This window comes from Megalops cyprinoides, chromosome 3, assembly GCF_013368585.1.
Source record: "Megalops cyprinoides isolate fMegCyp1 chromosome 3, fMegCyp1.pri, whole genome shotgun sequence".
NCBI lineage: Eukaryota > Metazoa > Chordata > Actinopteri > Elopiformes > Megalopidae > Megalops > Megalops cyprinoides.
The window spans coordinates 50,112,969-50,127,689 of record NC_050585.1 but is presented as its reverse complement, the minus strand read 5'-3'; the positions used below and the strand labels follow the sequence as shown (position 1 = coordinate 50,127,689).

Sequence of the window (14,721 nt, the reverse complement as noted above, 5' to 3'; positions counted from 1 at the left end):
AGGGAGAGGGGACTCCGTCTTGATGCCCCCCCCCCCCCCCCCCCCCCCCCCGAGTGCCTGCCGCCATGACGGGAAGCCAAAGAGACACCTCTGCGTGCCTTAAAAGCACTTAAAAAATCCAAATGCCCACCATCTCCACATGTGTCAACACCTCACACGGAGGTGGCCGAATGCCGGTTACTACAGTTTTAAGAAACAGAAAAAAAAGTGCAAGCAAATGGTTTGACCTCTTAAAGTGCCTTTTTTAAAAAAAAAAAAAAAAAAACTGCATTAAATGCACTTCATTAAATTCTAAAACGGACAGGGCTAATTTTTTCTTCTGTATTTTGCATGGACATGCAAAACACACCAGTGCCATATTTTTTAAAACTCTTTTCTACAAGGAACTGTTAAGCTGTGGAGCCAAAAAACAGAAAAAGTGAACAGAAAAGCAAGTTGTGCTTTTGTGTCTTTTTCTACATAGAACTTCAAAAGCCAAAGATCGTGGAACAAAGACATTGTGAAAATGTGTTGCAGTCGTATGCTATACCTGTGTACTTAGTATTGTAAATTTAGGGCAATATAAAACAAGGAACTCAAAGCACATATAGACATGATTCAGGGCTTCTGTCCAGGATTAAGGAGGAGCTTGGACATTAGGAAAAGCCAAACCTTTGGGAATTTACAGTGCTTGGAAGATTTTTTTTGTATTTTGTTGTTGTCTGGAGCTCCAGATTTCCCCTCTACCCCACTCTCCAGGTCTGTCCCTCTTCTGTCCAGGTTTAACAAGAGCTCAGTATGAGCTCAATACGTGGCCTATACTTTCTTTCTTGAATCACACTGAGGAATGAATTAAGCAAGATCTTTTTTCAACAAAGCATAACTACATCACAATCACAAGGATATTCCTCATAGCCCCAAACAGAAGTTATCTAGCATGAAACGCTCGGTTGTGTAAACGTCAGTCTTACTCCTCCCTGTCTGCTGTGAAAGTGGCGATGACGTTAACCCATGCGATGTCACAAACGGGATGTATCACTGTACAGCGCGTCTAACTCACACCGTGACATTATGACCCTAATGAAATGATTCAGCCACTGCAGAGAGGCAGGCTGGGGGGAGGAAGCGGCCCTCTGACATTCCAGGAGCAGCAGAGATCGCCGCGTGAAGGTCCCGGCCGGAGGACGAGAACGGATCGGATCCTGCTGTCCTGCTGCCGCGGACCTGAAACAGAACCCCCTCACCCCCCCACCCGACGTCAAAGCACAAGGTCCCCCGTGTTCACGGAAAACCTGCTTAATGTGACCGCTCTCCAAACGCGAGAGGACTCTCTCTCTCTCTCTCCTCTCTCCCTCTCTCTCTGTCTGCCTCTCTCCTCTCTCCCTCTCTCTCCTCTCTTCCTCTCTCTGTCCGTCTCTCTCCTCCGTCGCTGGCCCGGGCGAACAGCTCGCCCCAGCTGGTCCAGCAGTGTGAAATCTGTGAAATCCCAGCTTCTCCCGGACAGTTCACGCTGTCCGTCAGGCAGCCGTCCGACCCGCCCGCCTCCACCGTCCCCGACGCCGCTCTGACACTACTGCCCCGGCCCCCTCCGTCCACGCACACACACACACGCGCACACACACACACACACTCACACATTCCCCCCTTATCCCTTGCACACTCCTGCTCCACGGCCATCCAGCTGCTACCTTACCCTACTTCCAGTCTTGCAGCTGGGGGAAACCGTACCGCGCGCTTCCACAATGTGCTTGAAACTCCACACGCGTGGCATGCCCACACACACACACACTTTAGCCCTTCTGTTACCCGGACCATGGCCGTATCCTCCGCCTATACCGTAAATACGCCTCGTTATCCTCCTGAACTGGAGAGGCCTCTCCCTGCCTCTCCAGACTCGCTAATGAACACAGTCTACTTCTCTCTGTGTGTTTGACATGCCCGCATGCTCTGCTACCGCCATGGACAAACCAAAAACACGCCTGACTAGTTTCCCTGCGCGCAGGCAACAACACACGCGCACGACAAACAACTTTCTGCAGAACGCGAGAGATACCATTTCCCCGTCACAAAACATTTCGGTAACCACTGACACACACACAAACACAAGGAAAGGGTTTCTGAAAAGAAAAAAAAAAGATCCAATTCGCCGTGCAGCGTCTGCTCTCTCAAAAAGACCAACTAAAACAAGCTGCTGGGAACAATAGACAATGCCCCAATCAGAATGGAATTCACTGACCATCGGTGACTGTGTTACAGTCTCGAGAGCTGAATGTGACGAGTGTGGCCACTGTGATATGCACTTCATTATCCCTAAATCCCCCAAAAAATTGGACACAGCACACGGACATGTGGTGGAACATGTGGTGGAGGTAGGGCCCTTTTAAATAAGTGTCTTACTTTTTTTTTTTTTTTTAAAACATTATTTCTGGGTTAAGAGACTCTTCTGTAGCATTTCATTGTTTCATGTTTTGCCACTAAGATTCAGGGTGGGGCTGGGGCAGTAATTTTGAATTATTTGTGGGGATTGGGGGGGGGGGGGACTAGTGTTAATCTTCACCTTGTGTACAACCTGTGGATATTTCTTTTATGATTATTATAATAATTATGATTGTGTTTAAATAATGGTTTTGAAAAGATGCTAATGATTTCAATGTTGTGCATTTATGTTAATATGCAATAATCATTTTCCTTTTTATAATATTCATTTTTAAAAAAAACCCATTGAAATCTTGCTCTTGTCACAATTTCAGTTTTAATAAGGCAAAGTCAATCTGATTATTTATTCCAGTAATTTCATAAAATCTCAGGATCTTATACAGTAATTCGCACATCATAATTGAAACGATGGCTTTAAGTTATGTCTTTAAGTTGTGCTTTTGTTTTATGAAAAAAACCTATTTATCATTGTTGTATTGATACAATCATTTAAAATATTGATAACTGCATTCTTTGGATCAAATATACACATTGGGGTGATTTAAAAAAAAATGCTAAGAACCTTAAACATATCCTGCTTTGTCTTTATCTGATCAGTTTTTAAATATGTCAGATTTATCTGTTTCCTTGGAGGGGCTGGGAGAACTTTGGATGGTCTCTGTGGATAGGAGTAGGAAGGAGCTCACACAGGCATGTAACTGGCTTGCGTTAGGTAGCAGAGGTTGTAATGTCTCCTAGCACTCTGAACAGCTGAATGCCAAATCCGCGATTATCGTGCAACAAACCAAAAAAAAAAAAAAAAAAAATTGGAGCTGAAACCAAAAAAAAGTCAAAGTGAAGTCAAGAGAGCTGTGGTATGTGTACAGCAATGTCAGAGGTAAAGGGGGGAAAAAAAGATGCGAGAAACTCCAGGTCTCTACTTTCCGTAACACATTAAACTTATTACAGCAGTAGGTAGCATAAAGGGAGCGTAAACTATACATACATTAATACAGCAATATATGTTAATACATTAATATGGAGTTAATGCTGTCGATACTGAGCGGTCGCCACCAGACGACGTGTTCCTTCCCAGGCCTGTCTCTCTCTCTCTGAGTCGGCCTTTCCCCATTCACTTGCACGGTCTCATTGACGGTCTCTCTCACTCGGGCCCCTCTCCATTCACTCACTCACTCACTCCCTCCCTCTAATTGACCGTCTCTATCTCTCTCCCCCTCTCCCATTCGCTTTCCTGTCAGACAAAACACGAGAAGAAAAACAAAAGAGCAAATGTTTCCACTGCAGCTCCAAGTCCTCAGAGGGACTGAGAGGGCGAGGGAGAGAGGGAGGGAAAGACAGAGAGAGTTCTGGGTTACTCTGCGTAGGTTGTTAGGGGCTCTGAGACTTTGGTATAAGGCCAGAGGTCAGCGAAGTCTGCTGGGGTGTGTGTGTGTTCGTGTGTGTGTGTGTGCGTGTGTGTATGTGTGTGGGAGCGACAGAATGAGAGAGAGGAAGGGAAAGAGAGAGAGAGAAAAAGAAAGGGGGGGGGGGTTAGAGAAAGGGGGGGGGGGGGGGGGTTGGGACTTCTGGCTCAGCAGTAGCCCAGGACAGGATGTGCTGTGTGTTTCTGCTCAAAGCCAGAGAAAGAGAGATATGGAGACGGGGAGGGAGGGAGAGAGATAGAGAGGGAGGGACAGTAGGGGAAATTCAGCAGGAGGACTGGGGCTATTGTCTGGCAGTGGAAGTGCAAGTCTAACCTCTCAGCCTGCTCTCCATTGAGAAAAAAGCACACACTGCTCATCTTTCTGGGTACTTTTTTCACCTCTTTTGTCTTGTTCGGAAAAAGTTGGGCCAGACCATTTAAAACGGACTTTTAACCCCTACTGTCCACAGTAGGCACTAGTGATGTGGCCTTAGCAGTGCAGTGGAGAGCTACTGTCAGCCAGGCAGAAGCAGCACACACACATAGGACATATAGGATATACACAGGTTTCCTACATAATACAAATAGGAAATGTGCATTCACCAACAACTAAAGAGGCCTGTTAATTTGCCTGTTAATGACTGCAATCACAAGTATGACAGCTGTGTAATATGTACGCACATAATAACCAAACCTAGAGCTAAACAGTCAGACGTGTATCCATTTGCAGAAGGGATACTACTGTATTTGCATCAAATGGTGTTCCTCTTCAGCGCAGCTCATCTGAAAATGTCAGGGCATGCGCGGGGTGTATCAGCGTTGCCGTAGAACAGACACATCGAAAAAAGGCAGGAAGTCGGGCTAAACAACACAAGCAGCTGCAACAATAACATTTTCGCCGCTCAATATCCTGACACAGATACGCATGCCTTCGGAGGATAGCTTAACGGTAAATAAACTGGAGTTATGACAGAAGCACAAGACTGACGGTGAGGATGTAGTGACAGCTTTTAAGAGAGAAAAACCCAGGAAGGAGCACATCTGAACCTCACCCTGTTATTGGGGGCAGTACACCTGCGTGGGCACATCGCAGGCCTCGTGGCCCCATGCTGGGTTCTGACCAAATCATTCAGATACGGGAGAGAACAGGGGACCATCCGAAAAGTGCCTTAACCAGACCCTTGTACAAATGACTTTGCCTTATTAAAACACCCTCGTGCCCTCTGTGACTTTGAATAGGGAAAAGAATAGGATCACCTGGCAGGCTGTTAGCATGAAATGCAAACTTGCCATTCTCCAAATACAAAAAAAAAGAAAGATTTGAGAAGTGTTAATACTGCCTAGTTTTTGTTTGTTTGCATTTATATTTCAATTTTTGCAGGGATTTTTTTTTTTTATTTAAAAAAAAACGATTAACTACATAGAAAACGTATTTACTGAAAATGTTTAAGGGGTCAGCCTGTGTATAGGGAATTTCAACTGTGGCACAGACCAAATGCAAAGCTGGACCCACAAATCGCTCATAGCGACCGGCTCCCTGGTGCTTTCTGGCACCTGTATATGGGAGCAGAAAGGCCTCTGGGAAAGCCCTGCCCGCCACAGAGTCCTGAGTGTGGGTGTGTGTGCCGCGTGTGTGGGTCCACTCTGAGCCTGATTGCACCTGTTTGTTTGTGTGCATTTTTTTTTTTTTTTTTCCGTGTGCATTTGCGTGTGTGTGGCTGTCTGAGTTTCCCCAGAGTTCAGCAGTGTGAAGTGGGGAGGGAGAGTTGGGATTTTACACTTTATTACATCCAGCTGTTTTACGTTTATTCACAAAAAAAAAAAAAAAGAGAGAGAGAGAGAAAAAAAAAACCTGCGCACTTTTCTTAAGGGGTTCAAAACCGCGATTACGGGCCCTTCGTGACTCCCCAACTCTCAGCCACGACCACTCGCCCTCTCTCCCTTCTGTCTGTCCGCTTTGCCCCGTCCCCGCCCCCTCCCTCCCTCCCTCCCTCAAACCTCTTCTCTCCCCCCGTCACTCCCGTTTTCCCTTCCTCCCCTTCTCTCCTCTCCTGTGATGAAGTTACTTCCAGCTGTTTTTCACACCGAAGACGACAGTTGTCTAAATGTTTACGCGAGCAACTGCTTTCTTTTTCTTTGCGCCCAAATCAAACGTGCTAAAATACTTCCATGTTGAGATGGGTCAAACAAATAGAAGGAAAACGGCCGTCGTGTTTTACTTTGCAACAGAAAGCAGAGAGAAGAGGAAGAAAAAAAACACACGTACAAGTGCGAAAAAAGAAAATGTAACGAAAGACCGAAACCCCTGAGAATGAGGAAGCGTGTGATAATGGTGGGAGAGTATGGCAGAGGAAAGAGCGCAGAGAAGTAAATATATGTATGTAAAATAGCTCAAATCAGCCCCATCCGCTGCAGTGCCAGCCAACACACATGGTGAGAGAAGCGAGTGCCAGTGTGCCTTGCCAGACTAAATTGCTTTTAAAAAAAAAAAAAAAAAAAAAAAGTGTAATTATGCTTTCTTTCTTTTGACATTTTAGAGGGCCGACGTCTGCCCTCAGCCAAGCTCTGGCAGGCTGTAACAATGGCAGCTCGGAATGGCCTGTTCTGGATCTGCTATCCATTTTGCGATGGGGACCAGAATGCATTGCACTGCGGCCACGGTCTTCATTCCAGACCAACCCGTCTAAATTGTCTCCCACTATGCCCGCATAGGACAGGGCTAGGCTGGGCAGCCTCGAGCCAACAGCTCATTTCCTTTTTCGAATTGCTTGTTGCAGAAAGTAGATCCCGCTAGCCGTGTCCTCCTCGGCTGGACTAGCGAGTGCTTTCTGAGAGTCTGGTCTGTTAGTGGCACTGTCCAGCCAATGAGGGCTTGCAGATTAGGAGTGTGAACAGTCTCTAAACCCGCAGACAGAGAGCCGTAGAAGGAGGAGGGCAACCTACACGCTCGCACAGACACGTTATGTGTACGTGCGTCTGTGTCGACACACTGCGGCTGACTGCGACATTATTGTTCACCGCGGTACTACTTCTTACCTAGATTGCTCAATTCCGCACAGGGCTAACCAACGCTTTCAAATCAAAGGGATTTTCAAAGTTTCAAAATCATATCCTGGGATTGATAGCCATGTGCAAGCACATGTGTGTGTCTGCGCGCACACACACACACACACACACACACACGCACGCATGCGTCTGGGCGGCTGGCGGCCCTCGTCACGGCCCCCAGCTCCAGATTAGGTCAGATTTAATCAGCCTTCGCTGCCGCCTTTAGTGTGTCAGCCCTCATTTAGAAAGCCATCCCTGAAGTGGTTGCAGGGTTACCGATGAGCTGAGCATAGCAGTGCACCGAGCACCCCCCTGGGAGGGGCAGGGGTTTGGGGCGGGGGGGGGGGGGGGGGGTCACTGCAAGCGTGGCACTGCGGGCCGTTATAAAACGTACACGGATGGGGGGAGCGAAATCAGAGATTCACGATAACCAGTGGACAGAGAGAGGAGGCTTTAGAGTTACAGGTGGACAGACAGAAAGAGACACTAGAGACAAAAGCACCCGCACTGAAACGTACAGATGCAGTGATGGACTCGGTCAGGTAGAGTGGAGGATACCACAGATCTCTGCAGCAGAGAGCGGAGTGGGGGGGGGGGGGGGGGGGGGGCTGACTGTTCTGGGGACGACGGGGGGGTTAAAAAAAAAAAGGGAAAAACGTTAAAGCACCTTGAAATCACTGGGGAGGCCACAATTTTCACACTGATAGGGAGAGTGGGAAAACTCACCAGACACAAACACCACAATAGTATTACTATTTTGTTTATCATTATTATTTTTTTTCTATTGTAATTGATTGAATTGGTTTTAAATAATATTAAATACATGATCACCTCCATAGTGTTTTTCAGTATTTTTTTTTACATTGCAATACACAAAAAACCAAGCAGTATTTTTCTACATTACATTGTTATGTTTTTTTTTTTTGCTTTAAGAAAATGAATGTATTTATTGCATGTCAAATTGTTTTATAATTCAATTTTTACATAAATTTCAATTGTGGATTATTAATATTATTTTTCCTTTAATTACTTTGTTTTAACAGTATGAAATAATGTTAATAGGTTTTTAAGTTTAAACAGACAAGTTTTTTGTCTCTGTTTCTATATTCAAATTCAGTTTGGCAATAAAAAGAATTGCACAAAGACTACACAAAATGGCCAGTTATTTTTTTCTGCATCCTTTAACTACATCTGCACTTTTCAGGTACCCGTTTTGATAGATTCATGCTTTAGACCAAAGCTTTCATAAGGTACCGGAATTTTTCTGCCAAAAACAACATGAATAACAGTTGTAATGGGTACAGTGGAGCCACCAGTCTGGTTTTACCACTCACAGTCACAGTTCTTGGTGATCTTTAAAAAGGGTGTCAGTTGCTGTTGTGTCATCTGGTGTGTGCAAAATCAAAGCTTTGAAGAACTTCTCTGCACCTAGTGTATGTTCTTCGTACATCCAACTAAACTGACCATGGATTTCATTTACCAGTAGTTGAATACATTTATATAGACAGAAATCCATTTCAAATCTCATACTGGGTAACTGTTAGAGATGTGTTGTCTTATGTCAAGGGTGTCTTGTGCAGGCGGTACAGCGATAAAAAGAGAATAATTTAAAAAAACACATAAATGAAAACACATTTAAAAAAGTAGAGCTGTTGTAGGTATGAGGAAAGAAGTGATTTGCAAAAAGACATGCTTTAAAAAATAAATTTTTCCCATCCTTTGGAAGATAACTCTAGTACCCTGGCCTTTGTTTACCTTAGGCATTTTAAAATGAACGCTTTCAGCTGATATTAGCGCGCAAGCAGTTTAACATCACAGCTTGCACTTTCAGATAAACAGGGCCATCAAGATAAATATATTTACCCTGGAACTGCAGCCAACGCTGCCGATGCCTATGCTGAGGGGACCTCTCGCCGCGTATCACAGCGGTGAGCTGTGCTGAAACAACGCTTATTGTAAACAGCCTCCAATCAATGTAAATAGGTTTTTCGTGAATTTTGACAGATAACATCCCTGCAGTCAAGAACTGGCATCACAGCGGTGTTGCGGATTTTTCCTTACATTCGCACAAAGTTCACGCATAGCCCTCCAAGCATATTTATACATAAAATCAACACATTTTTTTTTTTTTTATCAAGATAAGAGAATAAATCCCAAACCCTACACAGTTAAAGCTTGAATCATTTTCTCATTTACAGAAACATTGCCTTATTTATTTAACCTTTGAAGGGATGTCCTAAGCTGCTTCTGAAGTCGCCGAATGAGTGCCTGCCAAATTAATACATAGATAAGCAAAGGTAAGCTGATGCTATTGTGATCTGAATGGTATATAACCCTATAATCAGTGTATGAGTGCATTTAAATGAATGCCTGTTGGGGGTAGATCATTAATGATAGGCGATAAGAGTAGGGATCCCAGAATAGAACCCTGTGGTACACCACGTCCAGGTCCCAGCACGGTGGTCACAACACACGGAACCCATTTCCTAAGATATGCTTGAAACCAATTTAGAAAAAGCGTTTTTTCTTTTCAGCTGAACAATAAATCATAAACAAAAAAAAACTATTGCAAAGAGGCCAAGTCCCTTTTTTTTGGTACAAATGATCCATGTAATATCATTCTGATCATTTCAAGTTACCTCAATTAAGTTTTGTAAGATATCCACGTTGACTGAAATGTGGGAAAATATTGATTATTCAAATGGTCAAAATGTGTTCTCTTAAACTGTATCAGTAACAACAATTATGTCTATAATTATTTTCATCCTGATTATTACAGCCTAAACGGGAGTAATTCTTGCCCATTTTCACAGTGTGTACAAGAACATTACTATCTAACACATTGAACAAATCTGTTGGAATCAGTATTTACATACATTCACTAGGCACTTAGTTTTGGTGCCAGTCTACAACAAATTTCTTGTAACTACTGATCTTTTCTAATACAGTTAGAAGCCTATTTGAAACCCATTTGCTTCTTCATTAGATATGACTGAAATATGAAAGTAAAAGTAATCTGCTGTATCAGCAATCTGTTTACTTTTTGAGTCTATTTGTAAATTTCATCTGTTACGGGTGATTTGTACAATTTCTTAAGAGGCCATTAACTCTTCAAAAACTGGAATTTCATAGTTTACGAGGACCAATATAAATATATTAGCATTCCTACCTTTAGCTTTGCTTTGATCTCTTGAATGTCTGTAAATTTCCCTACAGTATTTATTTTACCCAAGCTGCATCCCTCCGTCTAAACAGAGAATGAGCAATTTAGCCCATGACAAACGTCTTCCTTTCCTTTACCAGATATCTATGGGGCATGTGTGTCACAAACTCAGAAACTCTTATCAAATTTATATTTTATATTTGATATTCTGATTTAAACCACCCCTTGGTGTAGTTTTAGGGTACAGTATTTTACATATAGAAAGAAACAAAGGAGGCTGATAAAGGAAAAGGCTTATACTTTTATAAATGTAAGGTATACTACAACTTTTAACCAAGTTACTGTCTGTGTCCTATGACTGTAACAGAAACGGATGAAACAGAGAAACACAGAGACAGACGTAAATGCAGGGAGAAAACGGACACCGGTCCAGACAGACAGGCATATATGCAGTCAGATGATAACAGAATAACAGAAGAGAGCAATGCATGCAGAAAGGAAAGGCGGTAAATAAAACTCGAGGAACAACACAGGAGCTCGAGAAACAGGCGCAACCAAATGACATGGTTACATACAAATTCTGGAAAATATATAATAAATACATAACTAAAGTTGTTTTTTTCAAGGAAAATGTTTATTGGAAAAAAGAAGCCATAGAGAACAATTAAAAGCACTGTAAAGCAAAGTGGAGAATAGGCTCACAAATGTCTACTGTTGAAGTCTGCTGTGAGACAGTGTGAGTGAGTGGGGTGGTGTGGGTGATGACAGGTAACACACCTGAGTGGCATCACAGTCTGACACACACACGCGCACACATACGCGCGCGCGCGCGCGCGCACACACACACACACACACACACACACACACACACACACACACACACACACACACACCCAAACACTACATACAAAAAATGCTCTGTGGATGTTACCATACTTCATCACACTTACTAACAGTGCATTAAGCTACCCAGTGAAGCTACAATGCTCTGGCGGCTGTTTTTCCTGATATGCTGCAGATCAGGAACTCAGATGCACACTGCTGAGAACAGACTGTAATGGGCTGGAATCTCAAAACGCATTACTGTCAGAAAGGTGTGAGTTAAGTCCAATTTATCCCAGAGCGGAGGCACACGTGATACGCACGCTCACACACACACACACACACACACACGCTCACGCACACACGCACGCGCACACACGCACGCGCGCGCGCGCGCGCACACACAGACGCACGCACACACACACACGCACGCACGCACACAAACACATACACACACACACACGCACGCACGCACGCACACACAGACACACGCACACACACACACGCACACACGCACACACGCACGCACGCACACAAACACATACACATACACATACACACGCACGCACGCACGCACACAAAAACACACACACGCACATTCAATGACTGAGAAGGGCCAAATCCCTGACTGCCTACACAACAGTCCATCAGTAGTAATGGCAGTAATATCAAAACTGGGTGATATGAAACGCAAAACCTCACTCGGCAGCTTTTAACATGACTGAATAGCTATTAAAATAAAAAGATGAAAAAAAAAGCATTTAAAAAGCTGCAATAAAACAAAATAAAAAGGTTCGTAAAACAACAATATAAAACCAGATGCTGGGGAGTACGCAGAGAGGGGTAAGACCACAGCAGCGGTCGCTTGTGTGGTACTGTGGTGAGAGCACCGGGCTGCTGACCTGAGGGGGTGCGAGTTTGCATCCCAGGTGGTAAAGCCATTCTAAATCATACGTCATATTAAAAAACCCAGCAGTTAAATATGTCGTAAAATGGTGAGCGTTCTGTCATCCTGGACAAGGGCAGTACATAACTAGGAGGCAACTGGTTAATGCGGGTTTAATGAATTACATGTGCTGATTTGTGCTAGATGAACACATCTACTATTGATTTCCACAGAAAGGATGCCACGGCAGGGATGGGGAAGTCGACTGCGTATTAGCTCATGTAATGTCTGCTCGGTGAGATGTGGGTGCAATGGTGTGGGCGTTGTGCAGAAATCACCCGGCCGCCACCCAGTGAGACGGCGCTCAGATGCTGACGGTCTGTGGTGCCGTTCTTCATGTTCCGCCCTGACCGACACAGGGGAGCGTGGGGACAGAGCACCCAGCCCGCACAGCTCCTGCTGGTGCCCGCGCTTTTCATCCCATTCTGGAAGAGCTCGGCCTGGGCTGACGTGGAGGGTGTCGGTGTGTGTGTGTGTCTGCCTGGGAAAGGGCACTGAACCCTGGGGAAAGCTCGGAGGGGGAGGAACTCAGAGAGAAGGACAAGGGTGTCTGCCTGGCTGACTGTACGGTCATTCTCACAAGAGGCAGGGGTTGAATCTGGGTCAAGGGAAGGGAACACCAATGTGAGCTGCTGCAGACACACACACATTCACACACACACACACACACACACACACACACACACACACACAGAAGCAAACACACACACAAACACACACACACAGAAGCAAACACACACACAAACACACACACATCGTTTCACCTCTAACACATGCAGTAAATATGTATATATGTATCTGACTTAGTTCTTAAAGGGTTCAGCAGGACAGACATAGCAAATGCCCAGGGCCGCTCCCAAGACTTGCTGGTGTAATCCATTACCCAGATTTACCGGCTTGTAGCGATTCAACTCTGTGTCATGACACACACACGTATGATACGGTACAGTTCTTTCACTCAAAAATGCTCCCTTTGAATGACCCATCCCTTACACAGCAACACCCCCTTTACCATATGCTATGTAACGTAAAAATGTGATATTCTTTGCATATTCTTGTCAGATATGGACTGCACCGTGATGCCCTTGCAATCCAACTGCAATGCATATGTGTCATCGAACAACCATCACACTGTGACAGCGCTTCATACGTCAAGGGAAGCTCATGAGGAGAGATGTAGTACATCTTGCCACATTCAAGACAACTTTTACCACCATGGTCTGCACAGTAAAAGACGTGGCCCCACGCCATGACAGATGGCATAAACCAGCTGCCCGGGGGTGACTGAGGCGTGGCTGCTAACGGCGCTAAGGCTCAAACGAGGCAGGTTTTTCAGTCACAAAAACAGGACAGGGACAGAGATGAGCGTGTTTATCACGGCACAACCAATCAAAAAACAGGAGCCAGAGGAAGCCACTCCCACTGCAGCTCCAAGCAGCTCTGCCCCGGGGTGATGTCCACCTATCGCGTCCCGCTCCTCGGCCGCAGACAGGAAGCCAGCTGGCAGGATGTGTACCAGGCCAAAGGCAGTCAATACAGGGAAGTTTCTCTACCAAGGTGCCATTTTAATATTCCCATACTTCTGATGAAGCCGGTCTCCCATAAATCGCAGGCATTGTCTTGCTTGAAGAAAAGGTCTTGCACTGCGGTAGAACAGTCCGTATTCAATCGCTTTTTTTTTTTTTTTTAACTTAGGTTTCCTCAAAACCGCCTCCTCCTTTGTTTAAAAAAAAAAAAAAAGTTCTCTCACTGAGGTCATGCTGTTATGTTGGCCTGCATCTCTCTTGGACTATTATTTCTGACATTACTCTGCCTCAGAACTAAAACTTGAATGGGGGAAGTGGGAAGGAACTTCCAATAGGTAGTTATGAATGAGAGAAGCGCGTGATCTGAATTCCAGCACTGAAATCCGATGTGGTACGGGCTTTAAAACAAACCGAAGTGAAAAATGAAAACCTCTGGACAGTCTGAGGACGACAGCAAATCCATTCAGACCACGTGAGAGACATAGATTTTCCCGTTCGGCCGTTTCCAAAACAGGCCGCACAGGTGGGCTCGGTGACACCACCCCCCCCCCCCCCCTCCCCCCCGCAGCCGAGCCGACGTCCCACCACCCGTCCAGAGCAAGCCATGGTGACCGCTGAGGGGACGATTGAATGAAAACCGAAAAAAAATTAAAACATAACCAAAAGACTCAAACTTTTTAAAGGTAGGCCTGAAACTGACTTGCAGTCAAATTCAAGTTGCATTAAAAAAAAATAAAATAATAATTTAAAAAAATGAACAAAAAAAACACCCTAACAAATAAAAATTCCAAACAGGACTTGCGCACTGAGAACACTGCCCATCAAAGCTGGAATCAGTTTGAGAGACAGCCCGTGATGAAAAGAGCTGTTCTCTACTCACTGTCCCTGTCCCTCTATCCTGCTTTCTTTGCCCCAGCGTTTTTCCGTGTCACCGCGGTGACCCTCAAAGGGAGCATACTCAGGCAGGCTTGGGCATTTACCATCCTCTTCCTCACTCAGTGCGGCTCTTCCTCTCTTTCCCTCAGTTCCCTCTCTCTCACAAATATTACTTGTGGACACAGGCTGCACACACAACGGCTGGACCAGAGACTCCCCAAATCACACACCCCTCTCCCCTACGCCTCTGACCTCCGTTCTCAGAGTCCTCTTGGTCCAACCACCGCTCGTGTTCTTATACGCAATCTAGCTTACTATCTTTCAGAAGTGAGGCGTTTTCTGCTCTGTCTAGAGGAAAAAAAGGCTTTTCTCGTTTCAAAAAGTGTCATTCTCAGCCAATTCTGTGTTTTTTTTAGCTCTTATTTTTCCTCTCTCTCCACAGGTGAATCTTCCTCCACATGTACGTGGCTGTTGTTGTTGTGTTTGTAGCTGACCCCTGCCATCTTGGTTCAGCCCACTTTGG

At 45.0% G+C, this 14,721-nt stretch overlaps 1 protein-coding gene across 1 annotated transcript in view; it reads right to left on the bottom strand.

Annotated features, from left to right (window-relative positions):
• Window positions 1-14,087: 14,087 nt before the first annotated feature.
• smg6 (SMG6 nonsense mediated mRNA decay factor) overlaps window positions 14,088-14,721 on the bottom strand; it is an 80,073-nt gene continuing 79,439 nt past the window's right edge. The window contains exon 18 of the mRNA XM_036524360.1: window positions 14,088-14,721. This exon is cut by the window's right edge and continues 117 nt beyond it. Coding sequence (XP_036380253.1) covers window positions 14,708-14,721 — 14 coding nt within the window. The 3' untranslated portion in view covers window positions 14,088-14,707.